The following is a 26,299-nucleotide window of genomic DNA, read 5'->3' on the forward strand; positions in this document are numbered from 1 at the left end:
GAGTATGAACATTATAAAATATATAATTCTATAAAAGTATTATTCTCTATATCATTATTGTATAAAATTTTGTTCATTTTTTTGTACATATAATATTCATTTATGTCTTTATTCGTGTAAAATTTCAGTTATCAGTTTAGATCTTTTTTCATATACAATTGATAAATTGTTTTACTAATTACTGATCCTATAAGACGTTTTTTATCACCAAATTCAATAGTGGCTAATAATAACTCACCATTGCAATCAGACTTCTGAAAAGCTTCAACTAATAATCGGGGAGTTGGATAATGTTCTACAATTGCTAAGGCTTTATCTATGGACATTCCTTTTAACTGTAGCAGTTGGCGGACAAACATTTGATTTACTTTAAAAACCTAAAAAATGTATTAACACCTAAAAATGTAAACATTAAATCAATGATCAGTGATAAATAGCTTAAATACCTTTTGTTTAGAAGCTGCTTTATTAAATTCTTCAAATACCATGAGACTACAGGTATTATTTAAAATATTTGTTCGTGTGATAACTTCTTTTTTACAACCTATCAGGTTTTTTTCCTAGAAAAATATATTTGCTATATAATACGATTCAAACTAAATTACATAACTACACAAAAATATAAAAATTTGTTGTAAAAAGATTAGGTACTTTAAACATTTTTATTAAAATTCTAGTTAATGATGACAAATAGAACATAGAATCTTTATGATTCTTAGTATATTTTACAGAGAAACCATCTTGTATCAAAGTATTAATGGAAGCTTGCATCAATGATGAATGTGGTATTGTCAATCTTTGACCCTTCTCATAATCTTCAATTATGTACATAAGATTTGTAATTCCAGATTGCTTTAATCTAAACTATATAAAGTAACATTCTATTTAACCATATAAAAATATATAAATATAAATTATGTATACATATGTCATACATATACCTTTTGTTCATGAAATCTTCCATCTGTAATACTTGCACTTAAATCATCTATTCGTTTCCTTTCTACTATAAAGGGTAAAATTAATTCATTATTTTTATTTCTTCTACACCTAGCAATCCATGCAAAATCACCAACTTTTAAATGACGTATCTCAAATGATACACCAAACTCTGTTAGTCCTGTGATAGTAGCATCATGTTGAGGTTCTGTCCTACCACTATATGAAAATTGTTTACAAATATATGATAAAATTTTAACATTAGAATTTAACAAAATGTAAACATACCCAGCAGTCTCTTGTGTATCTACTAATAGTATTATATCGAAATTACTTGATTCTAAATAATAGTTTCTTTGAAAATCATCTGTAAAATCTGTTTCATTATTTTCTAAATTATGTACATGATTCATATCTTTTACTTCTTTCGTTTTTTCTTGCATTTTTTTTGGATAGACAATATTTTCCTTTGATTTTTGTTTTACAAAATTTTTATCAAATTGTTGGCAGTGATCTTCAATAGTAATAGTTTCTACAGATTTAGACTTATATATTGTTGGAGGTTCTAAATTCTTGGTTTGTATATCCTTAGCAGATTGTATAAATATTTGTGTATCCTCATTCCTATTATTAAGATCGGCTGAATCTTTTATTAACTTAGACTTTTGGGTAATCAATGATTTTAATGAGACTTGAATTCTATTTAATACTTCAAAAGAATTTAATGATATTACATCAGTATTTGTAATTTCACATATCTTCTTTGAAATACTTATACCATGCTCTGTAAGATTATACCTATACAAGTTATATTACTTTTAATACTACAGAAATGTTAAATTCACATATAATTTTAAAAATTGTTATTAATAAATATTATTACCTAATTGGTCTACCTATCATAGAAATTAATCCACTTTCAAACAAATCTAAGATTGAAGTCTTTGCTCCATGCCCACACAATTGTTTCATTTCCAACAGTAGATCTGTTTCTGTAGTATATCCTAATAAATTATAACATTCATTAGTGATTTAATAATTTAATAATAGAATACACTTACAAAAAAATTAAAAATATTCTTTGAAATATACCTAAATAACATGAGTCTAGTGTTTTCTTATATAATATCAATAAGGCAGCATAATTTTCTACATTCCAAGATGATAAATTTAAGTCATCAAATATTGTTAGTTCTGTCTTGAAACAAAATATTTATTAAGTTTATTTCTTTAATATGTTATTACGTCTGTATATAAGAAATATATAAATATATTTACTCTTTCAGGTACGAAATCTGTGTCCACAATAATTTGTTGTGATCTGTGTTTCCTTTTAAATACAGGTTGTTCATTAAAACTGCAGTGCTTGCAAACATTCTTCACACTTGTTGAGTCATTATTTTGAACTTTATATTCTTTGAGTTTTCTATCTAACATGGAGCATAATTTTGTGCCGAAGTGTTGCAATATTATACAATCCTTCCCAGATTTTAATGGTAAGGGATATTTTTTTAATGCAGCAAGTGCTTTCGAAAAATGATATTGCAAGTCGGAATTTCTCGATGCAGCCTCTTTTCTCCATTCTTCTAACCAGAGCTCAAATAGTGGGTTTGGATTTTTAGGCTTAAGTTTTATTCTTTTCATAGTACTTTTATATCATGGTATGCAAAAGATTATATTATGTATGTTATGAAGTTTAATAAATTATGAAATTAATACTTCAACCAAACACAAAATATTTTTGAGGTTGAAATCTGTATGTATATCAATTTTAGGTGTAGAACTTCAAATCTTCACGATCTATACATATATTTATATACACATCCCCTTTTAAATGCAAGATCATTACTTTTATAAACGTATGAATAAATACATTAAACAATGAACATTTTAAAATTATTCTTAAGAAATTTTCTTAAGGACAGATTCACATAATATAGGATGTTAAGTCAAGATAGCTCTGACATTTCTGACAGTATTAATCATGATCTTCTAAAAAATTCTCGAGTCTTGACACTCATATAATACTGAAGCTTAACGAAAATCGAGTGTGACTACCTGCGAAAAATTAGCATGGAAGACAAGGAGTCTGTCCGTCTTACAAAAACTTGGATTTTATTGAACTTCCATGATGATTTTTCACAACTAGACACGACTCAATTTTCGGACGGTTTTCTCTAGCGAGTGTCGAAACCTCTTTATATGATCGTAGTAGTGATATAAAAATTTCAATATTACTAGAAATCTTAAGAAAATATTAATTCATATAGAATTTTATAAAATATAATAAATATAATTCATATATAATAATTCATATTACTAACCAACCAAAAATAAGTAAAATTTATATGTGTAGTATAAATATGTATTTTTGATCTCTTTTATATAAAAACTAATATATATTTAATTCTCTTTTTCGTAAAATAAAATTATTACCGATGGAGTAATATTAATAAATTATTTATATTTAACTAACAATTTATTTTAATATATATATATATATATATATATATATATATATATATATATATATATATATATATATATATATATATACCTTTATCTTTTAATAATGAATAATAGAAAAGTTGTGTTGTATATAGTGTGAAATGTGTAATACGAAAATTGATTACAAATCATGGTATACTTAATATACATTTTAAAATAGACAAAGCATGCTGGTTCAGTCGGTGATAAAGGGAACATAGTTAAATTGTCGATAATTTTTGTTTGGCATTTATGGAATTTTCTACAAGATAGTAAATGTGTCTCCTAATTTGAGTGTAGCAGAAAATGCAGAGCAATACGAATTTATTATAGTACTACATTTTATATAGTGACCGAAAAAAATTTCTATGAAATGATTAGTGTACCTAATGAGTATAATTGTATCGTAGATGTGTGATTCCAGTAACCGTCTGCGAGGTATGATCTCATTTCCTGATAAATCATGTATTCGTGTGTTAATCAAAATTTTCTTGTTCGCAATTTACGGAATATCTTAGTTATTCGCATTCGGTTGTCACTGCCAGAAATGTATTTCAATTGAAGTATAATGTCAAGTAACGTTGTCTGCATTATGTAATATTCATTGTCGATTTACCATCATAACTATAATTTCAAAGTGTCAAAGACATTGTAAGCAATACTGTATTTATACATATTTAATTGGAAAAATGTATGATTATTAGTTTCAAATTTGAACAAAAATTACAAACATAATATGCCTACAAAACATTCTGAATGATATTTTTTTTCTATCTTATTGTACAAAATTTTATATTTTGTATAATATTTAAAATGCTTATGTTGTAGTTGTATACTTATGTGCATAGAATTTAGAAATGGCAACTGGAGGTAGTAGTTTTATAAGTAAACCAGCCAGAGGATGGTTACACCCTGATCATTTAGTGAGCAAAGAAGGAATTACCTATACTGTTAAAGTAAGTTTCTATTTTTCTGTTATCAATGTGTAACATTAAAATAATTTTTTACAAATTATAAGTGTTTGACTATTATATTATATGATTTTCAGTATATAGGATGTCTTGAAGTATACACATCTATGAAAAGCTTAGATTTTGAAACAAGATCATGTGTTGCCAAGTAAGCTTTTTAATAAATTTTTAAAACACATTTATTTGTAGAATTTATTTTACATGTAAAGAAACACTAAAAGTATAAATGTATGTTCTTAATATATCATGAACAAATTTTTTTAGAGAATGTATAAACAGAGTTTGTGAAGCAGCTGGTTTAAAATCTGCAGATAAAAAGAGGAGGGTATGTATATTAATTATGTATGTATATTAATTTTTACTTTTATAATTGCGGCTTTATATTTATAATAATTTATATTTGAAGGTGGATAGGAAAGTGTTAAGAGCCATAGCAGATAAACCTCGCATGGAACATACAGGTGCTACGATAAATTTAACTATTAGTAGCTGCAGCTTAGCTTTGACTAACATAGAGACTGGACATACTATTGCCAAACATGAAATGCCACGTATATCCTTTGCTTCAGGTGGAGATACGGTAAATTATATGTTATGAAATATTAGTTTTTATTATCATTTGTATTATACAATAATTGCCAGACATATGAACTGGTTAATATATTTTTTTATAGGAAATATTAGATTTTGTAGCATATGTTGCTAAAAATATGCAAGAATGGCGTGCTTGTTATGTATTAGAGTGTGGAGGAGGACTTGCACAAGATGTCATATCTACTATTGGACAAGCTTTTGAATTACGATTTAAAGAATTTCTTACAAAACCAGCTTCATTACAGTAATTATAGATATTAAAAACAAATTTTATTTATTATAAAATTAATCTTTAATATGTTATTTAATATATCTTTTTTATAATACAGCCCTATGTTAAATGGCATGCGAGAAGATAGAGATTATTATAATGATCTACCAGGGAAAGTACCACCTGATATTGGCCCTCCACCAGTTCCACCATTACCAATTTCGGCATCAACACTACCTAATTTAAAACATCATCATTCTACTCAAAATCATGTGTCACGTAGCAATGTACAAAACTCTGCTTTACATGACACATTTTCCATAAATTCTGATAGACATCATCAACAATGGGCAGGTAACATTCTTTTAAAATTTTATTATTATTAGTAATTTCATTTAATAATGAAAACTAATTTCATTTCTGTTATTGTAGAAAGTGATAACTTAATTGACTTGAATTCTGATGGAACATCAACAAATTTCAATATTCCTCCTGAACATAACTATGTAAATGATAGTGTCATAGCAGCTACAAGAGAAAGTCATCGTGACCAAACATCACTTTTCGATGTGTTTGATATGCGTAAGTAATTTAATGTTGATATAGCATTTAAAATTCCAGCATATAACATAATATAATTTTATAGAGCCATTTAGTTCTGCGATATCAGATTTGAATAGATTAAGCCCCCATTCTCAAAAGCAACAATTAAAACAAGAGATATGGTTCCATGGTAGTGTTAGTCGCGCTGAAGCAGAATCAATGTTAACGAGGGTAAGTATTACGATTAATATTTATACATAAGTTGTGTATATTTCCAATATAACATATTTGACAGGATGGTGACTTTTTGGTTCGAGAATCTCAAGGCTCGCCTGGACAATATGTCCTTACTGGTATGAACAATGGTACTCCAAAACATTTACTGTTAATTGATCCGGAAGGCGTAGTAAGTATTTCAGAACATAACATTGGAAGAAATCTACATACATTGAAAAGGCAAATATTTATGATTTATTGTAATTCCAGGTTCGCACAAAAGACCGAGTTTTCGATAGCGTTAGCCATTTAGTAAATCATCATTGTGACAATGTATTACCAATTATATCAGCAGACAGTGTTTTAGTACTTCGATATCCAATTCCCAGACGTGCAAATAATTGATTTTTAGAAATTTATAATAGTGCACAAAGTAACGAATGAGATTCACATTTGGTATCGATCAATCTCACTGGTATTTACTAAAAGAAATCGATACTGAATATGCTTTTCATAGCAAAAATTTTATGCCATGAATACTTTTCTTTAAAAGAGAAGAAAAAGGTTTATCAGAAAAACGGTTTATCCAAATTTTACTTTCTATTCTTATCAAAAGAAAGACTTAATATTTCACGAAATATAATCCTATAATTATTAATAATATCGCCTTGCAGAGAGAGGTGTTGAATCATATTCAAAATTAAAGAAGTTATTATTAGATGTTAAATTATGATAATTAGTGTGTAAAAGATTTTATCAAAGTATTTTTATGTATCAATTTTTTTGTAAAAAGAAGTATATGTATAAAAAATGGTAGTATTTACAGTATTCTTTGTTTAATTTATTAAATTGAATTTTTGAGATACTTTCTCATACATAATTTTTAAATAGTACCAGTATACTTCCATTAAATATGAACATAACATACGTATCTTTAATTGTTTACAAATACTTATAAATTTATAGTTGCAAAACTATATGAATTTCTCTTTTCATTAAATATTCAACTTAAAATATATAAAAAGATAACATTAAATGATATTAACGAATATTAAAAGATAACTTTCAACTTAAAATATATCAATGTTACATCTGTTAAATATTAGACAAAGATTTTTTTAAATTGACTAAAATCAATTATTCGATATAACTCAATATTAAATCAAATATAGTTTTTTTATTCAATTTACATCTAATTAATTCAACTTTTGTGTAAGATTCAAAATAGTATCTTACATATGCCATTACTACACCTCAAAGTGTGCCACAATTTAATTTTTTAGTGAAGATTTGGTACTGACTACTGAATAAAATAAAACTATACATTTTTAATTTTATATATAACTTTACCATATAGATTATGGCTTTCATAAAAAAATGTTTTGTAATTTTAGTCATTTCATGTTATAAAACTCGCAAAATAGTTATGTGCATAAAAGATATATATATATACATATATATATATATATGCATATGTATATATATTTTTACGAATTTTGTAATATCCTGACAGTATGACATTTTGATTCCATATTTGTGAGGTATTTTCATTTGTAATCTCAATTTTAATAGAGAATTGTATATTTATATTTTATCTAAATATATAATAATCAAAGTAAATTTTGTATTCTGCATATTTATTTGCAGAAATATTTGAACTGAGTCCTGCAAAGGACCTCGCGTTTGCACTTTTATATTATGCATACATTAAAATATTTATTGCGCTTAAATATGGCCTTTATTGTAATGTTTTTAGTATTAAAATATACAAATTATAATATTTAATATTTTTACCTTCCATTATTTTAAAATAGAAATATATGATGATAGTACATAAGTATGAATTATTGATTATGCGCTACAAAATTACAATATTAAATCGTATCTGATAATTTATTGCTTATATAGTTTCTTTGAGAATAATATCGTATATACACAACAAATTAAAATATTTGTGAATAATCATTAATTTAGAAAGAATACAGAAAGAATTAAACTTGAAACAAATAACTATATTTTGATAAACCAATTACAAATTGAAAAATCTTTAATTTATTATGATTTCCACATTTTTAGAATGGTGTCCGGATGTCGGGATTAGCTTTACAATTCTGTCTTTCGTACTTTCGTCCGGTCTACTTGTGTCTTCGGTCGTTACATAAAAAATGCAATGTGTTTCAAATAAGATCAAATAAGAACAATTGTTATTAACTAATATCAGTAACGGTTGTTCCTATTAGAATTAATCATATATCAGAGCGAACGGTTTGTGCCTTGAGAATGTTCTTTTCTATGGTAACAGATAATATGCAAATCAGAAAGTGACTAGAATTATCAGTGGCAAATAATTTGACAGATAAGTATTGTATTTTTATATGGTATCTTATGATTATCTTCTATGATTATATATTTTATATATGATTATATATTATCAAAATCATATTAAAATAAAATATTTATTTAGATAAATTGTCTCTGTTCATTGCTTCGGTTACGATCTTTTACAATTTGAATTTGGCGCAAGTTAGTTCACACAGAGCTTAATAGAGGGCGCACATGACGGTTCTGATATCAATTAATAGAATCAGTTTCCTCTCTAATAAAATTTTAGGAAATATAAGAAACACAATTAGTAAAGCTAACTACATCGTGGATGTTTATTTTTCTTGTATTCTCTATAAGAATAAGTGTAAAACATGACGATGTTATTGATATAATCTTTATTATTAAAAATATTAATAATAATTGATAATCTTTTCATCTACATATTTACGTACGTGACAAAAAAAATATTTTTCCTTAAATCACAAGAATACTTTATTGTATTCAATACAATAATCAAAATTACAAAATATATATATAAGAATTAATATATAAAGAAACGTGAAAATGTCAGAATATGATAAAGTGAGAACTGGAAAACTTGTTTTGAAAGGTGAAAAAAAAAGGTATACAAATTGTTCCCATGCATAATATGTTCATTTCAATGCATATATATTTTAAGAAATAATTATTGTCTTTTGTTTTTTACAGAGCGAAAAAGAGGAAATTGAAAAAACAAGAGAAAGGACATATTATAACCTCAGAAGATAAAGATACCATAAGTCATGGTATTTTATTTTAATATATTTTATATTCTAAACTATATAATATATTCTAATATAATTTTAATCTAATATGTACTTCCTCCTATTGATTATCAAAATAATTGTATTGTATGTTATTCATAGGTGGTTGGTGGAAAGCTACACAAGTGTCAGAAGTTACAGGAACAGTAGCAATTGAATTTGGAAATCATATCTACATGAAAGCGTTAGATAATGGATTATTTACCTTAGGCGCACCTCACAATGAAGGCGAAGGGCCTTTACCAGAAGAGATTCTAACAGCTTTTCCAATAAGTGAAACTAAAGTTGCATTGAAATCTGGTTATGGAAAATACTTAGGTATTGATAAAAAAGGCATTGTCATTGGAAGAAGTGATGCAGTAGGCATAATTGAACAGTGGGAACCAATATTTCAGGTAAATATATTATTCATTGCAAGTTTTGATTACTGAGTCATTTCATAAAGATTATCATTTTTATTAGTTTGTATAAAGGAATGAGATTATTCATTTAATTTTACTGTCAGTAATTTAACACTACAAGTGTAAAAAAATATAACCAATTATTTATATATATTTTATTAAAAAAACTATGATTTTTTTAGGATAACAAGCTTGCTATTTTAAATAGCAACGATTGTTTCATATCAGTTACAGATGAAGATGATATTATTTGTCAGAAAAGGACCGCTGGATCTTCTGAGTTTTGTACTATAAGAAGTATAACTCAAAAAGCTCAAGATCCAAATAAGGACATTCCCAAAGAGGAACAGGGTTCTCTTCATGATGTTGAAGTGAATTATGTGTAAGTAGTATAGATTTTATATGAAAAGTTGTTTTTAATATAATATAAGAAACATAATATATTTACAATATTATAGGAGGAAGTTCCAGAAATTTCAGGACAAAAAATTAAGAATAAGTAAAGAGGATAGTTCTAAACTAGAGAAAGCAAAACGAGAAGGAACTTTACATGAAGCTTTATTAGATAGAAGAAGCAAGATGAAGGCTGATCGATATTGTAAATAATTTTATTTATTATTTTTATTTAAACATGTATTTAGATAATTACTGAAATGTATAAATTCTAAAATGTATAAATCTTTAATAAAAATATGAAAAAAGTATATGACTACGTACATTTATATTATATACATACCTATACATTTTATATTATGTGAAATTAACCAATTACATAAATTATTCAAAATGTTTTCATATATGCCTGATGTAATAATTAATGCAATTTAATATGTTTTAAATCCTGAGAAACTCATGACTATTAATAATATAATTCCATATTTACAATGTATGTTTATGTATATTTTTTGACTAATATTTATATTATATTTGGAAGTAAATGTTTTTATTCAGTATTAATTTATTTATTAAGTATTAATGGTTGCATTCTATTTTCTATTTTATTATTAGGCGGCACCAAATTTAGTTACAACAAAACAACGTCATAATGCAGAAGTTTTTTTAAATTTTTGGAAATTTAAATCTCCTTATGAACTTTATAGACAAATTTTGGGGATTAATACAAATGATTATATTATTTTTGAGGCAGGCAAATATAGGTTTATTGTAGGAAACAGATTTCTATGAAAAGAAAACATTTCAAGCTGTTGATTTGAAAAGAATTTTTAAGTTTTGTTGTAGGGTAATTGAAGAATTAATTAAAAAAGATTTAGAGGTAGATAGTATAACTATTTTAAAACCACTACTTCAAATTCTGGAAAGTGTATTTACATAAACATTTGTTCATGCAAGGTATGAAAATAACCGTTTCACAAAAATCTACTCTTATAATCTCTATGCCTTCAGATATCTTTAAATTATTTCCTTCCTATTGTTACTCTTATTTTAATTCCTTAATTTCGTTACACAACCAGTGTTGATAGGTATTTGGGAATAAGTAAATACTGAGTGTGTACCTTTGGACATGGATATAGATTGGAAATATATAATGTTAGTTTCAGCTGTAATAGATTTAATGTTCACATTGTATTTGAAAATACGAGAAAATCCACAATTTCATGCATCAATCAATTTCAACATCATGCAAGAACTTGTTTAGTTCAAATGGTATATACAGAAAGAGAATTTGGATGTGACGAAACAAAAATAGAAGAGGAATATTTTATTATTTATGTGGAAAGAGTTTTAAAATTTACTACAAGCGTTAATATTATCGATGAAGAAGCAAGTGCAATTGCTCATATTTTTGAGAAACTTTTCATATCTTTTCATAGAAGGTTTAATTTTTTATCTATTAATAAGTTCAAAACATTTTTGAAACAAATGTTGCGATTGACTTGCACATTTTTACAAAGTTTAGCACAAGAAGAATCAGTAAGTTACAATAAGTTATAAATAAAGAATAAGTGTATGATTATTAATAAAATTATTTTATTTATTGTAATTATGTGTCAGTGAATGCTTATATAAAGAAGCTGTAGATGTTATATTTGGTGTCTGGACGTATGTTGTATTTGATAAAGAATTATTCTCTCAGGGGTTTCTTAAACCACTTATTGTTCAAATGTTTAATACATATCTGCGCTGTCATCTATCACCTCCTGAAGGTATAAGAAATATTGAAGATAAGGATCTTGAGAAAAAAGCTGGATAAAAAACATACTGATATGAAAAAATTCAAAGAACATTTAGATACAATTGGTAAATTTTACATGTGCCCTTACATGCATAATAGATGCATATACATATTTCTCATTTTAAAAATTTTTGAGAGACTGATACTACATTATACTCTTCCATTATTGGCACAATTAATCGAAAATCGACTTCTAAATTACGAGAAATCTTCAGTAAATTAGTGGAATAGATTGAATCACTTCATACAATGAAAAATGACTTTCTGTCTAGATTATATAAAGATATACATTGGTTAATACTTATAATGAATGATATCATTTGCTCGAACACTGTCAGTCAACTTTCTTTAATACCTGATGAAATAATAAAATATGATATTGAACAGGTGTGTAAATAGAATGAGTAGAATAAGACATATATGACATAAATTAGAATTCGGCTTTATAATAATATATGTATATTTTTATAAAGAATAATGTATTCCATCGTAGATAAAACAGGGAAACGTTGATACGAGTCTGACATTACAATTCTTCACTTCATCAGAAAATATTACATCTATCGACATTGCTACAGAATTAGCAGATTATGTTATTCGTTTACTCGCAAGCATTTTCTGTCTGTGTGTCATAGAAAAAGCTGCAATGTCTATTTTATCAGATAATATACTAAGTCCCGAATTATGTCTTACCATAATGTCGTTTTTGCATATATGGTCCACACTTTACCTTTTACAATTAAAATTCCATTATTATGAAATGTCTCCTATAATGTCTCCTAAAGAAGATAGTCTGATTGCAACATGGGCTCTAAATTTTCTTTTTGAAAAAATAGTGTTCAATATTAAGTCCTTTAAAAGTGAACCTGCAGTAATGGAAAGAACTATTAAGATGTTGATATCACTTACTGATAGATCACAAAAGTAAGTTTGCGTTAATAAAGAATGGTATTATATTTTATGTATATCATTTTACATGTAGTATGTATATGCTTTTCAGAGCCAATTATGTATTAAACTCTAAGGACTTGAAAGAATCATAAATTTAATCACAAAAGGACAGCATGACCTTCCACAAGCAGTCAAAGGAGGATTAATGAAATCAGTGGTTCAAGTCGGGGTTAAAAATAAGGTAGATCAGTCATATTGGACACACACTCTGCAACCATTGATAGACAAATTTAAACAAATTACCTCTAATGAAAAATTTGTACAACGTTACCATCAAAAAGAGATTAAAATTCAAGTTACAAATATTTTAGAATGTTTTATTAGTAAGTTTGGTTTTTAAATTCTGTTTTTAAACTTAAATTTTTATTGGTTAGTCGTTTTACTAATTGATTTTTACTAGTTTAACATTAAGCGCATTGTATATAAAATATTTACTATTACTATTTAAAACATACTCTAATATTATAGGAGTAGCACAAGGTACAAGAGGATCAAAAGATAGATTACTATATCACAACATTCAACCGATATTACATGAGCTACCAAATTTAATATCATTGTACTATAATTATCAAGATATACAATTAATTTTAGAATTACTTTTTGAATGTACAAATGGACCAGAACCAGTTCTTTTTCACATAACTGAGGTAAAATAATTTTCAATCTAATCACACTGCTTTAATATAACAATTGTTATAAAAAAATAATATTTATTTCTATCATAATGTCAAATAAATTCATTCTTTTAGACTGATGCTGCACAGGTATCTGAGATATATTTAAGTGCAATACAAAATTATATACGTTGTAATATTAACAGACTGACTATAGATTCAACTGCAGAAGAAGATAATTATCAGGATATCTTGTATCATGAAACTTTTAACTAATATTGTATCCAAGAATATATTGCAAGATAAGACAGTGTTTTTACAAGGTATAACTATAATTATTCCTATGATGATTACAGATTTATTTAAATTTCCATGTTTGTGTTTACAATAAGTTACCATTATTTATTATTGTATTAAAATTACTGTGAAATTATTCTAATTACATTAAAATACATTTCTTACAGATATTTTGAAATGATGATGTCTTCTTGTAAGGATGATCCTCAAAAAGTGCTCGATTTACCGCCCGAACTATTACAACCACTTTTAACATCAATAGAATTGGGTTTATTCTCATTTAGTTATGATGTATCTATGTTGTATTGTAATATGATTGAAATTTTAATAACAGATTTTTGAAAATATGCAAAACGGCCGTCCAAAAAATGAAATAATGGCACCATTTTTAAATGTAACCTATTTTTCAAAGTAATATTACAATTATGTTATATATAATTTTATTCTAATTGATGTCTCTTTTTCAGTTAGTAATTACTGTTATTTTAACACATCAAGTTGACTCATATTTTATATCGAACGTGTGCATATCTGTTTATTATTTGATATTTTATTATCAAGACGAATATAACCAGATTGTGCAAAATTTTCTATCCACTCGATCAGATGAACAAGTTACGCAGAGATTAGCCAACACTTTTAAAAAGTTGACTGAACATATAAATTTTCTCTGGAAATATGTTTGTAGAGATAAAGAAAGATTTAAAAATTCTTTTGATAAATTCGTTGCTAATTTACAGGGTTTTTTAATGATTAAATAATATCTTATTGATTTTTTTTGTCTCCATCTAAGGAACGAAAAAGCAAATTTTACCTTTGATGTCAAATTTAACATAAGGATATGTCACAAAAGGAATTCATTAAGCATGTAAGCTTTTTATTGACCGATTTATTACACGTTACCACTTACAGTGAGTCTAGCGAAAATCGAATAATTATAATAATAATAAATACAAGTTACAGCATCGATGCATGTCTTTTTCCATAGCAAACGATCAAAAACGAAAACGTTTTTGCAATAGAGTTTTTAGTTACCTTACAAACAAGTACATGAACTTACATACTTGGTACAGATCAAATCATCGTTAGCCTTTTTATCGTATGCCTCTAGATGGTCTTCGACATTTGACAAAATGCTTATATCAATATTAAATTTATTTATATATTTATATAATATACTTTATATATAAGGTATATATACGTATATACCTTATATATATAAGCAAACATGTTCTTTCGCGCTATCTCTTTCGCACTCACTCTCTCTCGCGCACACGCGCTTCTCCATTCTCTCCCCTTTAGTTCTTCCCTTTTTCTTCTCTCGTCTCCCTTTAATTCCACATTTTGTCTTTTAATAACAACAATGATTATTAATCTTATCGACAGCGTTCCTGTATTTTTTATTCACAACGCTCGTATCATTTTTCTTTCTGCTCACTTGTCCTATTTTCCTTTAATTAATTTTTTATTTGTCTACTCCATGCTTAATATTCAATTTCTTTTCCTTCTTTACGTAGTAATAAATTATGTCTTTAACCCCCTGAAGCAATACTTTTCTTTCCGTTTTATTTACTTACATGCACAGTTGTTTGTCGTATATAGTATAACAAATAAATTATGCGTAAATAACACGATTAAAATATAAATGCTACGTATCGTAGGTAATATTCATAAATACATTATGCATACATATACGTATTATGCTCTTGTACAATTCATTGATGTCTTCTTACATGTTAAAAAAAAAAATGAATGAATATCTGAATTATGCATTGTTTATTTCTTATTTTGTTGTGTAAAAGCGCATTTCGTAAACCTTTATTTTAATCCTAAGTCTGTAAGTACAGTTATTCTGTAGATATACAATAAACATCTTAGAAAATAGCAATAGAGAGAGAGAGTACACTTTTTGCATCCTCCAGTTCAGATTTTTAATGTGCTTGCTTTCAAGAATTAATATTATGAATATTACATTTCTTATATTTATTTTCTATATTTATGTTACATGGATTCTACCATTCCCATTTTAAACAGGACTTGGAGTCTCTTTGATATATTATTAGACATAAGCAACAATCTAACAATACTAAATATCACCTTTTGATAAAAAAGAAAAATAATTAAAAAACTTTAGTATTGTACAGTGTTTTTCATACATTTTAAAGGATGAAAGATCATTTAACTTTAAGAATTAACCAACATTGCACTCCTATTGTTATACTAGGGAAAATGAAATATAATTTTTGGGGGATGTACTGAAGCACGACGTAATCAAATAATTAATTTTATCGAGGTAATTCTGCCCATCAATTCGTTCATTTTATTGTATAATAGTAATTATACGGTTTAATTCAAATTTCTACCAATAAATAAATAATTGAAATTGATTACCTACTAAATTCTCGTATTTGGGGCTGCTTCGTAACTACGCACAGATTTTCAATTGTGAAATATACATATATATCTATATATATATTGTATACTTGGCAATATTAATTAAATACATTTACAATTTCAATTAAAAAGTCATAAATAATCAGTCTATCCCATAAATTGGGGTGTGTAATTGTAATTTGATTACTACTATATGGTTGTAAAAGTATAACATAAATTAAAATAAATAATTAAAGCTAACATGTATTATAAAGCTAATATGTACTGAGCAATAAAATTCATGTATATAAAAGAAAAATGGTTAATGTCGATACTATCGGTTCGTTTTACCTAAATTTTTGCTTCAAAGGGTTAAAAAAGCTGAGTGCGTATATAACTTATTAAAGTACGATTTCTTGTTCTTCATTGACACGTACGTTCTCGTTAACAAAATAAAACTATCAGACTCTACAACAGTATAGTAAGCAAAAACGGTAACAGAAGCGGGGCTCACTTTTGTGTAGACCTCCGCGTACAAACAACCGAGAAAATAATCCGCTTACAAATTTCCCATTTTATCTGCCGTTCAACAGAATATGTTGGTAATCGTTTTTCACTGATAACTCGGTTAGATAAGATTGATAGAAAAATTGGAATATAACTGAAATCAATGAAGAAAAATATTTCTTAAATGATAATGAGCATTATGCCAGCAACTAACACTGACATAAAAATTTTAACGAACGTTTGTACTGAATTAAAAATATATCTGACTCGTCGTTCCGTCTAAATAATACTGCAAATTATCCGTATTGTTATTACGAACTTTCTCTGTTGAGACAGAAAAATGTTTCCCTCGATCTTTATGTTTGAATACTGGTCTATACAGTAAGAGTACAAATTTGAGCGAAACTTGTGACTCAAGTATTCGTTATTCGAGGCGTAAAATGGTTAATACTACAGCAACACGAAACAAGAGGAAAAAGGATTATTTCGATAACGGTCATAATAGACAAACAGAATTACATAAACGAATTACTAACAATGAATTGTTCAACGATTACCATTTAGAATTCGCGTTCGAAATAATCTGCACCCTTTTTGGTGTAGAATCTCTTATTTCTCTCTTTTCTTAATTCCTGTTCTCTTCTTCCTTTCGTTCTCTTTTTCTCTCTTTCTCTCAGACATAAACACTCAGAAATTCATAATTTCACTACATTGCCTTTTCCCTACTTTCTCTCTCTCTCTCGTTCTCTCCCTCTCTTTCTTGCTTCCTCTCGCGCCACATCTTCTCTTTAATGAGTATACCTACAATGTGTATTCTCTTGCCTTGTTTTCTATGATCGTCTTAGGAATGTTTTATTTAGGCATAAATACGTTGCTCTTCACTGCATGCGTTCCACGCTTAAAAGAGAATCGCTTCGTACAACCGACTAATATCGAGAAATTCGAATATATTATAAGATAGGTATCGCGAGCTCGTGGTGATGTCTCATCAACGTTATTGCACATTTTGATCGTGTATCAAAATGAACGGAGAGACCACTGAAGGAGAATTTGCGATTCCGAAAGTAATAATGTCAATAATTCGAACACGTATAACCATTTTTTCTTTTTTTGTCGAAAGATAAACATGCCCTTGCATTTATGAGTCGGTCCGATTTTCATTTCTCTATTCGGTCGCCAGGAGTAAAAGGACTGACGGGTAGTTAAATCAGATGTCACGAGATATTAATCGGCGGCTACCGAAGCTGGTAGTCAATCGTTAGTACGCATTTTTCGAGGCGTTTTAATAATCGAAAACTACCGAAAATCGAAAGCTACAGAGATCATGAGACTCGAAGGCCGAGTGCGACCAGCAAAGCACCTTTTCGGAGGCTTTTGCAATGACGCTCGTTACCTCGGCCAACGTGTCGGCCACTCACTTATTTTGGTTCGACTGTTGATCTATGGGCGGGACTAGACCAACAGGCGAAGCGTTATTCAGATTCGTAGCTGGCCCCTTGCGTGCTAGTTTTGACCTGTAATAATTATCAAGTATATTTCGTTAGCGAAATTTGTTAACGTTATAAATAAATTTTTATGAATTATATGTTGTGATACAAATTTATAAATACTCTCAAAACTTAAAATCTTTATTTGTTCATATAAACGTATCGGATTATAGACTTTTTTAAATATAATTTCAAATGAACAGCCTTACCTGATTTGACCAGCAAGAAGAGGATTAATAGCGTACAGCCAGTCATAAACCTCCTTATCTCCTAAAGTTTGCAATAAATATCCTCGATGTTTTGTAACAACGCTGTAAAATAAAGAAAGCCGATTTGAGATGTCTAACACGGATTACATCCAAAAGTAAATAACTTTATATGCTCGATAATTTTACCTGAAAGTATTTGGTACTTTCACCATAGCTAATTGATCTTCAGAATATTCAACTTGAGCAGTAGCTAAATTAATGAGAGCTCTCTCCACTGGGTCCTTTTCTTCTCGAAAGATCAAAACGTATGGTCGTCGTACAGCCTAATAACCAATAATATTTTTAGTATATCAATCAATTCTAGAAACGGAAAAATAAAAATACTGTATTCAAGATATACATACCACCCAACGTTTCTTCCAACCATTAGTCTTGTGTTCGAGAACATTTAGGTATCCTTTTCTGGCAATAACCGGACTGATGCGAATTTCTTCGACTTCCGGCACGTAGAGTACCAAATTCTCCTTCGATGGGGAAGATGAACCCAATGGAGCCGGTGCGATTGTACACGGTTGATTAGTGGATTCACTGGCTAATATACTCTCCTGCAGTTCCTGCAGTCTAGCTCTCTCCGGTGAACTTAACCTAAGGATGCACGACTTAGATCTGCTCCATACTATTATACCAGCAGCCTGCAAGTAACACTCCAGCATCACCCTGACCGTGTCCAATTTTACTTGCGGTTGTCTTTGACTCGAAAATCTCGAGTCATCGTCTACCAATTGTTGTGTTTCAAAGTAGACAGAAAGCGATTCTTAGAAGCTGATTGCGCTAGAAGCGCGACTTTCACTCAGCGAAGCTACTCGAAACGTTGCGTAACAAACGATTATTGATCGTTCTTAAAAGCGAACGTGAATCGAACTTCGATCTGATACAATAATTTCATTGAGTTTGTTGCAAGCTCGTATGTGGAAGAGACAAGTCGACCTTCAAATTGAATCGAATCCTCGCAATCTTCACTCATAATTGTTAAGAAATATTTTTAAGTTCTTCATTTCGAGATATTACTTATCCAGTTTTTAATTTTATACTTTTAATTTACATTTTATTGGCATTAAATTATGACCGATGATAATGTGAATGAAGAAAGAGAGTATCGTTTTTCTTTGAATCTCGAAAAACAAATATCTATTTTTGCCATCGAGATAAAAATACGATGATGCGACGAAGCGTGGACAACCGCTACTAGCAGGAGCACTCAGGCATGCGGGGAGGGTTACCTGCTCTAAGTAATCACTAGCTCTCTCGTATACTGACTCTTGGGACGAGGATGATATCACCGAAGATATCATAGATGCCGTCATATCGGCCATAGTGTCTTCTCCGGGTGAAACGTCGGACAATAGAATGGGTTCTTTGCTTGGAATGCGACCTTGAATAAGTTTGATATACTTCGTGGCTAGTTCTTTTTCTTTTTCGGTCATCTCCCAAGGCTCGTAAACGTCTTTACTAGTTGAACGCTTCAATTTCACCGGGCTGGCATGCGTTTCATTCGTCGCTTTCGCCATCATGTTGCAGACCTCCTGTATTGAATAAATATAACGAATGTATCTCGTTTGTTTAACTTTTCTTCACCTCTACTCAAATGCTTAAATATTATATAAAAATTCTTAGGTCTTTATAAAACTAAAAATATAAGATACTTTACCTTCTCACTCTTTGTGAAATCATGAGATATTTTATTGCAGAATGACACTTTGTCGATACCGAGCTTTTCTCGTAACAATAGCGTGTGTCTTACTCTCTCCACCTCTTCTAATCTTGTCAATTTTTCTAACTCCCATTGGTGATCGAATATTAAGCTATCTCCCCGTGGTCTCCATCCATGAAGATTCTCCTCTCCTCTAACATATGTAGAGCTGGTGTCCAATACACGCCGTTGTCTCCTCTGAACGCCTACAAAAAACAATTGCAAAAGTGGGGTGGGTACTGAATGTGGGAAAAGCGAAATGTTAGAAAGAAGTATGAATATGTTTCGTCTTGGCCAAGATTGGAAATTTCTTTGTCGAAATAATTTAAGAAGGAATAAAACATAACGAAGAAAATTGCCAATTCGTTAATAACATGATATAATAGTCATCGTGATTGCCACCGGAGCTTATTATTATATAATCTAATAATGTAGTAACATCTTTCTAATAAAATATCCCCTTTCTCCAAATTTGTGCGACTATTATATCGACAAGGAGGGAAAGGATCAAGAGGGGTCTACGCTAAGGGTAGCAAGACAAACCTGGGCTACCTGCTTCCGAAGAACGACGCAAGACCAGCTCGTAAACACCACTGAGTCTGTTTGCTTCTTGATTGCGATAGCTTCCGCTGAATAGATGCTTCAGAGAACGTGGCCCTACTCTGGCGTCTCTGCCATAAATGATCATACTCAAGTCTTTCGTGATGATCGCTGGTCTTCCACAATTCTCCAACTAAAAGAAATGATATGAAGAAATAAATCAGAGAACGAATCTTATGGCCGCATTTAATCTCCATTAAATATACAACGCATAATCTGTGATTAAATCTCTAATAAATATATAATATAAGACGAATAAAGAATAAGCGTACCTCGAGGTAAGCAGAAATTGTCATGAAAATTTGTTCTCCGTAAGCTGTAACTCTATTGAGCAAGGCCGAATTATGAAGAGAACTATCCCACGCTGCCTCGAATCTGAACATGCATCTATCATCACCAGGTATTTCTAGATATTCGCCAGGGAAAAGCCCTAACGAAAGCACCGACGAATCATTGTCCTCCTCCTCCGGTTCTGGCGTGTTTCTAATACGTCCGACGACCAACTCTCTTACATCTTTCCATCGCAGCTCAGACGCTGGTTCGTGTACAATGGTAATTCGAATCCGACGCTGGATTCCCTGATGGAGCAAAAACAATCCACGACACGGTAGATCGTCGCTATGGTCGACCACGGATGGTACGTATTCACCGTTCGGCGCTAACTCGCAAATCTCAAACCAAACTAATACATCGTATTTCGCGTGCACGTGTGAGGTGCTCGGAGATGGTAAAACACTGCCGAATTTCGGCGAACGTACGGGTTGACTGATAGGTATAGATGGCGGAAGCATTCTCTTCGGTGGTTGTCTTACGCTATGGAATACAATGCAACTGAGTTTATTCGTGATTTAAGAAAGACAATAATATCTTACCAAATCGTTATAACTAACCATCTTAAGGATTAAAAAAGACAGTATCTTGTCGAACTAATAGATTTTATAGAAATTATTTAATACTTACTATTCCAGTTTTGCATCTTTATGCAGAGGATGTTGCTGATAGTGTCCAAAAACTTCGAAAACGATTGGCTGAGTTTTTAGATATTCCAAGAATGATTTTGTTACCGTCACCGTGATCTGAACAGTATACGAAAAAAAGAGAATAAAGAAACACATAATCGAAGTTGATCATATATAAATTATGTCTTCTTTTTTCATTTAATGCAAATTATTTGTTATTTCTTATTTTAATGTAAATGTAGCTTACATTTTGTACGTGATAAAATCCAGGAGGACATCCTTTTCCTGTATTTTTTACTGGCTCAGTTGAAAATGCCTCATCGTGTCGATGCAAGAAACTAGATATAACGCATCATAATCATGCATTAACTATCAATTTCTTATATCAAATATCTTTATTACTGTATTATATAAAACTAAACATACTTGAATTGGCAAAAAATGTCAGCATATTCGGTGGAAATGCCCATGGCCTGTAACACGGTAACCCTGAATGTGAATTCAGAGCCAAGTTGCAAATGATCCGGTAGATCCTCTTCCTTCATGTCGCTGGAAACTGAGCTATCCCCTCTGCCACTGTCTGCATCGCCGATATCGTCTTCGTCTTTCACCTCCTTTTGCTCGTTGTGGCCCTCCACGACGCGTTCCTCGTGTAACAGAATTTGTCGGTTCTTCTCAAGAGTTTGGGTTAACAGAGTGTTGCGTTTGTTCTGCTTCTGATTTCCAAACAAGTCGTCCTCGAATGAAATTCTAGCTGACTGTCTGACGCCACTTGAGTATTCACTGTTTTCCTCTTCTGGAACAAGGGTTCGTTACGAAAATCCTACGCCAGAATACTTTTTCCACAAAATATAACGCGTTTCGTGTTCTTATCGATCGCGTGCAATAAATTTCTCATTATGACTGATATAAACTGACGTAAAGTATTCTGACATATAATACAAGCAGTGATATCCAAGTAATAAGCGTATGTATTGAATAGTATGTAAAATATATTATGTATATATATTTACTTATTTAAGTGTGTATATGTGGTGAATAGTAAAATATATTATTGTAACATCTTTTAAATACTAAATTTAAATTTGTATGAACAATAGTGTACGCGTATAAATATTTTAATCCACACGGCAAGGAAACGATACAACAGTAAAATTATATGACGATAACGTAATTTTAATTACTTCTTTAACTACTTCTGAAATAATTGATGGAACTGTTGTCTAGTTTCATTGTATTGACATTGTTTCACAATCAATTGTATTACTGATAATATACATGTAGGTATACGCATTTCAACGATGCGGTCAACTTAAGATCGCCTAATCAATCACGTAATATGTATTTAATTTCCTCCATCAGAGGAGATAAAGGAGTTAAATAAACTTAAGGTAGGAAATAATAAAAGAAAATATACAGACACTGATTACGTACCAACAACAGCTTGCACGGCTACACGCAAGTAGCCTTTTACGTCTCCCTTTTCGTTTACTATCGCTACTTTGTGGATCAATGGTACAGGATACATAAGATTGCTTAGATATACGAAAGACCTATGGCAACAAACAAATTGTACATTTATTATCAACGTTTTTTTATAGGGCCATAAACATCAAAATGCTTCAACACTACAGATACAACACTAAATGTTTCATATTAATAAAACAAAATTCATTAAAATATTTAGTTCATTTATCAACTAGGTCGATAAATATTTATAAAATATAATTGTTGTTAATGACTATTTTGTAAAATGTGCTCTTCGCTGTCTCAAAAGAAAGTTCATGAAGATTCGTTTCATCTATCAGCTAGATTGTTAAACAATTATAAAAAAGATAATCTAAAGCATAGATTTTGCAAATGTCTGATGTTTAAAAAGGTTTCTTACGAACCTGCCGACCATTCGGAACCAGGGAAAACGGTCGTAGAATGGATCACCTCCAGTGATGGACTCGATATTGAAATCCGGGGATGTCGGCGACAATTCTGCCTCGTTGTGATACATTTCTCGCATCAGTTCAAGTCTTTGTCTGCACAAAAGTGAAAACGTCGAATCTCCGTTGTTAATCGGTTCGTATTTTCCTTAGTCATAAGATAAAAACGTAATCAAACATTGTCGAGAAGCACAGTGAAGGACACTCTGTACATAATACTACACCGTATGCGTGGTGTTGTGTTCGGATGTATTCGAAAGTGGTATGACAGATATTGTATATGTTCAAACAAAGGGACATAACATGAGAACTTCAGTGTCTTTTATTTTCTTCAACGGTGACTGAAATTTTCGTAAAAATGCAAGTTCTATTTCATCTAAGTAATAAAGTTGATATATTAAGGACAACATTTTACATATTTCTGCTGTCCCTGTATTTTCATAGTAAGAAAGAATTACGTTACGAGTTACGATGATGTAGGACAGCTAAAATATTCTATATGATTTTTGTCAAAATTGTTCGATCATAGTTGTTTAATCATAGTTTCGTGTATTTCGCAGTGACACGTGCACGGTGAAGTCACAAAGCGATAATGTGAGAAAACTTCAGCAGCAAGGAGCGCACGTGTTCAGCGGGACGCAATTGAAACGTATACAGGAGTTAAACCCTTCGACTAATTTTCAGTTAATGCCAATCTAATAAATTTGATTATAGATTTCTTTAGTCAATATGTATAATATACAGACTATTTCTCTAATTTTATTCTAATCGTTGAAACTGGTACAACGAAACTTTAGACTGCCTAAAGAGGAAATAAAAAAGAAAAATGTAAATATATTAAAAAATAAGATACAAAATAAGATAAAAGAATTTTGTAAAATATACGGAGGGGTTAATTCCGCCCCGATTGTTAATATCAAACAGACTAAACACGCTTGGCCATGCAGAGATCCTTGATCGATGTACATTTTCGTTGAATTTAGCACAATTGCAAAGCGAAAGTATATTTCGTTGGTAGGGAAGAGAGGAAGAATAGAGATACTATTCAAATCAAACAAACAGTGTATTGAGACGTAGCAGAAATACGGTGATAAGACGAGATTAAGACCGATATTTTGCACATATTCGTATATATATAAATAGTTAACAGAATTAGAGGATGGGCATGAAGCGTGTGACGATAAAGAGGAAAGAGTCTCACGCGTTCGAGCACCAACCTCGAAGGCAAAAGATTTGCGAGCGAGAACTTCGGATTAGAGTAGGCGGTTAGACATTGGAAAATATCCTCTTTGGCCTCCGGAGTGCTGGGGCTCGAGTCCTCGTTGTACACGTGTCGCATCAACTCCAAGCGCTGTCTATAAGTTAACACGTATTACTTGCGTGAGTGTCCCTGTGCGGTTTCATCCAAGCACGCGTCTAATTAAAAGCGATGATAGACCTTGATCCGCGAATCCGCACTCTTATCAGTTCTTTAATCGACCTCCTTACTATTCGATCGTACGACGAATTTAAAGTGCTGTCAACACTTACCGATTCTGATCGTATGGCCGAGAATAAAGAAATCGATAAAGGAACGATATTTTATTTTTTTCGCATTTGATACTGATATTAGAAAAAAGAAATGAGATTATAAAATAGCTAGTAGCTATAATATTCGCTACAAATAATGGCAATAAGAAGAAAGGTGGCAATAAGGAAGCTTTCTGATATCTCGTTTCACTCGAGAGATATGTACTGGAGTTTGAAATAAATTATGTGACTCACCCTGTATATATAAACATAAAATGATAAGGTAAAGCATGTTCAAGAAATGGAATGTTAAATAAAATGTAACACACCTAAGTTTATCGAGTGTCCAGTAATGTGTCGCGCCATTCTTCGTGTCTTGAACTTCTACAGCAACTATAGTACGCGGGAATGGTCTTTCCTCCTCTTCCTCGTCGTCAATGACAGGCAAGAGATCCGAAGGAAGCGGCGAATAAAGCGTATCCGTGAGCAAAGTAAACTGGAATTGTACCTAAAAAGGATATATATGATATTTGTGAAGTAAAAGTAGAAAAAGCTTTTGTCGCCTGGAATAAATATAAAGATGTACCATTGTGAAAAAATGAAACGACCAATGAAATGTTAAATTATAAAAGTGATGGTGAGGTACGAAACAAGCGAATGGAATTAATAAAAAAAATATCAGCGATGAATAAAAGATTAAACAATTAGATCAACAAAGGGATCGATATGGGAATGTAAAGTAATTACTTGTAAATACAAAGTATTTTTTTGACTATTAGAACGTCAAAAAGGGGGTACGCAAAAGTGCATAAATCGTCAAATTTGAAAATCTGTTAAGTTTAAGTAATTCAGGCTTAAATTAATATTATGACCGATGATTGATTAACGAAAAGCTTTTTTCGAATAATTTATTTTGAAATATTTGATCATTTTTGTAAAGCTGATCAAATGTTTATGATGGCTCTTAAAAGAATGTCAAAAGATATGATGAAAGACATGAATGTTGATGATTCGTAATCAAAAAAGAGCCGTATAAAGATTTGAGTTTTCGTTAGTTCATCGAAGAATGAACCACGGATGTACCTTCTTTTTGAGTTCGACAGAAATAGCGTTAGCTTCTTTGAGGAATATAGCGTTGCCCCATAGATCATCCCGAAGACTTGTGAATTGATGATATTTCCACTTGCGGAAGGCCCAAGCGGCCAGTTGGAACTCTCTCTCGGTCCAGTTGCTCTCTGCGTCAAACAAGGGGTTGACTGAAATGCAAGCCATTACCAGGCAAAACAGTCAGAGAAGCCAAGCATTTCGTGGATACTGGTTTCTTCGTTAAAAGAAGCGACTGGCGTTCTGTCCACGATCAGATGATACACCATTTCATTTTGCGACAAGCGATCTTTCTAAGAAACATACCTCGAGACTGCC

The 26,299-nt window shown here is 30.2% G+C and overlaps 5 protein-coding genes across 26 annotated transcripts in view; 3 read left to right on the forward strand and 2 right to left on the reverse strand.

Annotated features, from left to right (window-relative positions):
• The window catches only part of LOC126917564 (crossover junction endonuclease MUS81), a 44,775-nt gene extending 41,563 nt beyond the window's left edge, over positions 1–3,212 (reverse strand). Inside the window, exons 1-8 of one of the 5 annotated variants that reach the window (XM_050724540.1) lie at positions 2,218–3,211; positions 2,032–2,137; positions 1,823–1,943; positions 1,228–1,737; positions 942–1,158; positions 652–864; positions 447–560; positions 239–377 (exon numbers count right to left, since the gene is read on the reverse strand). In XM_050724540.1, the coding sequence (XP_050580497.1) occupies positions 239–377; positions 447–560; positions 652–864; positions 942–1,158; positions 1,228–1,737; positions 1,823–1,943; positions 2,032–2,137; positions 2,218–2,583 (1,786 nt within the window). In that variant the 5' untranslated portion in view covers positions 2,584–3,211. Of the gene's footprint in view, positions 1–21; positions 397–446; positions 561–651; positions 865–941; positions 1,159–1,227; positions 1,738–1,822; positions 1,944–2,031; positions 2,138–2,217 lie in introns of those variants that run through there. The other 4 variants (XM_050724541.1, XM_050724539.1, XM_050724543.1 and 1 more) reach the window with 4 other exon arrangements.
• A 397-nt stretch (positions 3,213–3,609) lies between these two features.
• Positions 3,610–7,746, forward strand: LOC126917569 (SHC-transforming protein 1). Of its 4 annotated transcripts, none has more exons than XM_050724552.1 (11): positions 3,610–3,864; positions 4,255–4,382; positions 4,475–4,545; positions 4,662–4,722; positions 4,804–4,977; positions 5,072–5,235; positions 5,321–5,556; positions 5,635–5,784; positions 5,849–5,976; positions 6,041–6,151; positions 6,232–7,746. In XM_050724552.1, the coding sequence occupies exons 2-11, from the start codon at positions 4,284–4,286 to the stop codon at positions 6,364–6,366; spliced, it is 1,329 nt and encodes a 442-aa protein (XP_050580509.1). In that variant the 5' UTR covers positions 3,610–3,864; positions 4,255–4,283; the 3' UTR covers positions 6,367–7,746. The 4 variants fall into 4 exon arrangements, with proteins under 4 accessions (XP_050580509.1, XP_050580511.1, XP_050580510.1 ...); XM_050724554.1 differs by having other exon boundaries at positions 4,275–4,382; XM_050724553.1 differs by lacking the exon at positions 3,610–3,864 and adding an exon at positions 3,871–4,077.
• Positions 7,747–8,558: 812 nt separating this feature from the next.
• Positions 8,559–10,194, forward strand: LOC126917582 (protein FRG1 homolog). Its single transcript, XM_050724602.1, has 5 exons — positions 8,559–8,909; positions 8,995–9,071; positions 9,192–9,484; positions 9,673–9,872; positions 9,949–10,194. The coding sequence occupies exons 1-5, from the start codon at positions 8,851–8,853 to the stop codon at positions 10,094–10,096; spliced, it is 777 nt and encodes a 258-aa protein (XP_050580559.1). The 5' UTR covers positions 8,559–8,850; the 3' UTR covers positions 10,097–10,194.
• Positions 10,195–10,276: 82 nt separating this feature from the next.
• LOC126917499 (exportin-4-like) lies at positions 10,277–15,189 on the forward strand. Its single transcript, XM_050724404.1, is given in 17 exon segments — positions 10,277–10,297; positions 10,499–10,637; positions 10,639–10,854; positions 10,963–11,099; positions 11,102–11,436; positions 11,504–11,689; positions 11,691–11,875; positions 11,878–12,071; positions 12,178–12,608; positions 12,685–12,707; positions 12,710–12,958; positions 13,104–13,285; positions 13,388–13,506; positions 13,508–13,637; positions 13,715–13,878; positions 13,880–13,943; positions 14,017–15,189. Coding segments are annotated over 17 exon segments (3,069 nt in total). The 3' UTR covers positions 14,311–15,189.
• The window catches only part of LOC126917558 (kinesin-like protein unc-104), a 35,737-nt gene continuing 23,843 nt past the window's right edge, over positions 14,406–26,299 (reverse strand). For 3 of the 15 annotated variants that reach the window (XM_050724514.1, XM_050724519.1, XM_050724513.1), the window contains 16 exons: positions 25,961–26,133; positions 25,207–25,385; positions 24,586–24,723; positions 23,327–23,464; positions 22,869–22,987; positions 21,861–22,230; positions 21,682–21,772; positions 21,436–21,551; positions 20,748–21,306; positions 20,419–20,608; positions 19,834–20,081; positions 19,406–19,708; positions 18,530–18,817; positions 18,312–18,448; positions 18,126–18,227; positions 14,406–17,943 (listed from right to left, as the gene is read on the reverse strand). In XM_050724514.1, the coding sequence (XP_050580471.1) occupies positions 17,844–17,943; positions 18,126–18,227; positions 18,312–18,448; positions 18,530–18,817; positions 19,406–19,708; positions 19,834–20,081; positions 20,419–20,608; positions 20,748–21,306; positions 21,436–21,551; positions 21,682–21,772; positions 21,861–22,230; positions 22,869–22,987; positions 23,327–23,464; positions 24,586–24,723; positions 25,207–25,385; positions 25,961–26,133 (3,251 nt within the window). In that variant the 3' untranslated portion in view covers positions 14,406–17,843. The remainder of the gene's footprint in view (positions 17,944–18,125; positions 18,228–18,311; positions 18,449–18,529; positions 18,818–19,405; positions 19,709–19,833; positions 20,082–20,418; positions 20,609–20,747; positions 21,307–21,435; positions 21,552–21,681; positions 21,773–21,860; positions 22,231–22,868; positions 22,988–23,326; positions 23,465–24,585; positions 24,724–25,206; positions 25,386–25,960; positions 26,134–26,299) is intronic. The other 12 variants (XM_050724520.1, XM_050724517.1, XM_050724526.1 and 9 more) reach the window with 10 other exon arrangements.

This window comes from Bombus affinis, chromosome 6 (genome assembly GCF_024516045.1).
Source record: "Bombus affinis isolate iyBomAffi1 chromosome 6, iyBomAffi1.2, whole genome shotgun sequence".
In the NCBI taxonomy this organism is placed as follows: domain Eukaryota; kingdom Metazoa; phylum Arthropoda; class Insecta; order Hymenoptera; family Apidae; genus Bombus; species Bombus affinis.

What these genes read in the sequence shown, in the direction of transcription:
- LOC126917569 (XM_050724552.1), top strand. Translation starts at nt 4,284, where the DNA reads ATGGCAACTGGAGGTAGTAGTTTTATAAGTAAACCAGCCAGAGGATGG. An exon ending in CTGCAGATAAAAAGAGGAGG is followed by an intron (nt 4,723 to 4,803) that starts GTATGTATATTA and finishes TTATATTTGAAG; the next exon opens with GTGGATAGGAAAGTGTTAAG. An exon ending in TTTCGATGTGTTTGATATGC is followed by an intron (nt 5,785 to 5,848) that starts GTAAGTAATTTA and finishes ATAATTTTATAG; the next exon opens with AGCCATTTAGTTCTGCGATA.
- LOC126917582 (XM_050724602.1), top strand. Translation starts at nt 8,851, where the DNA reads ATGTCAGAATATGATAAAGTGAGAACTGGAAAACTTGTTTTGAAAGGT. An exon ending in TTGAAAGGTGAAAAAAAAAG is followed by an intron (nt 8,910 to 8,994) that starts GTATACAAATTG and finishes TGTTTTTTACAG; the next exon opens with AGCGAAAAAGAGGAAATTGA. An exon ending in AGTGGGAACCAATATTTCAG is followed by an intron (nt 9,485 to 9,672) that starts GTAAATATATTA and finishes TGATTTTTTTAG; the next exon opens with GATAACAAGCTTGCTATTTT.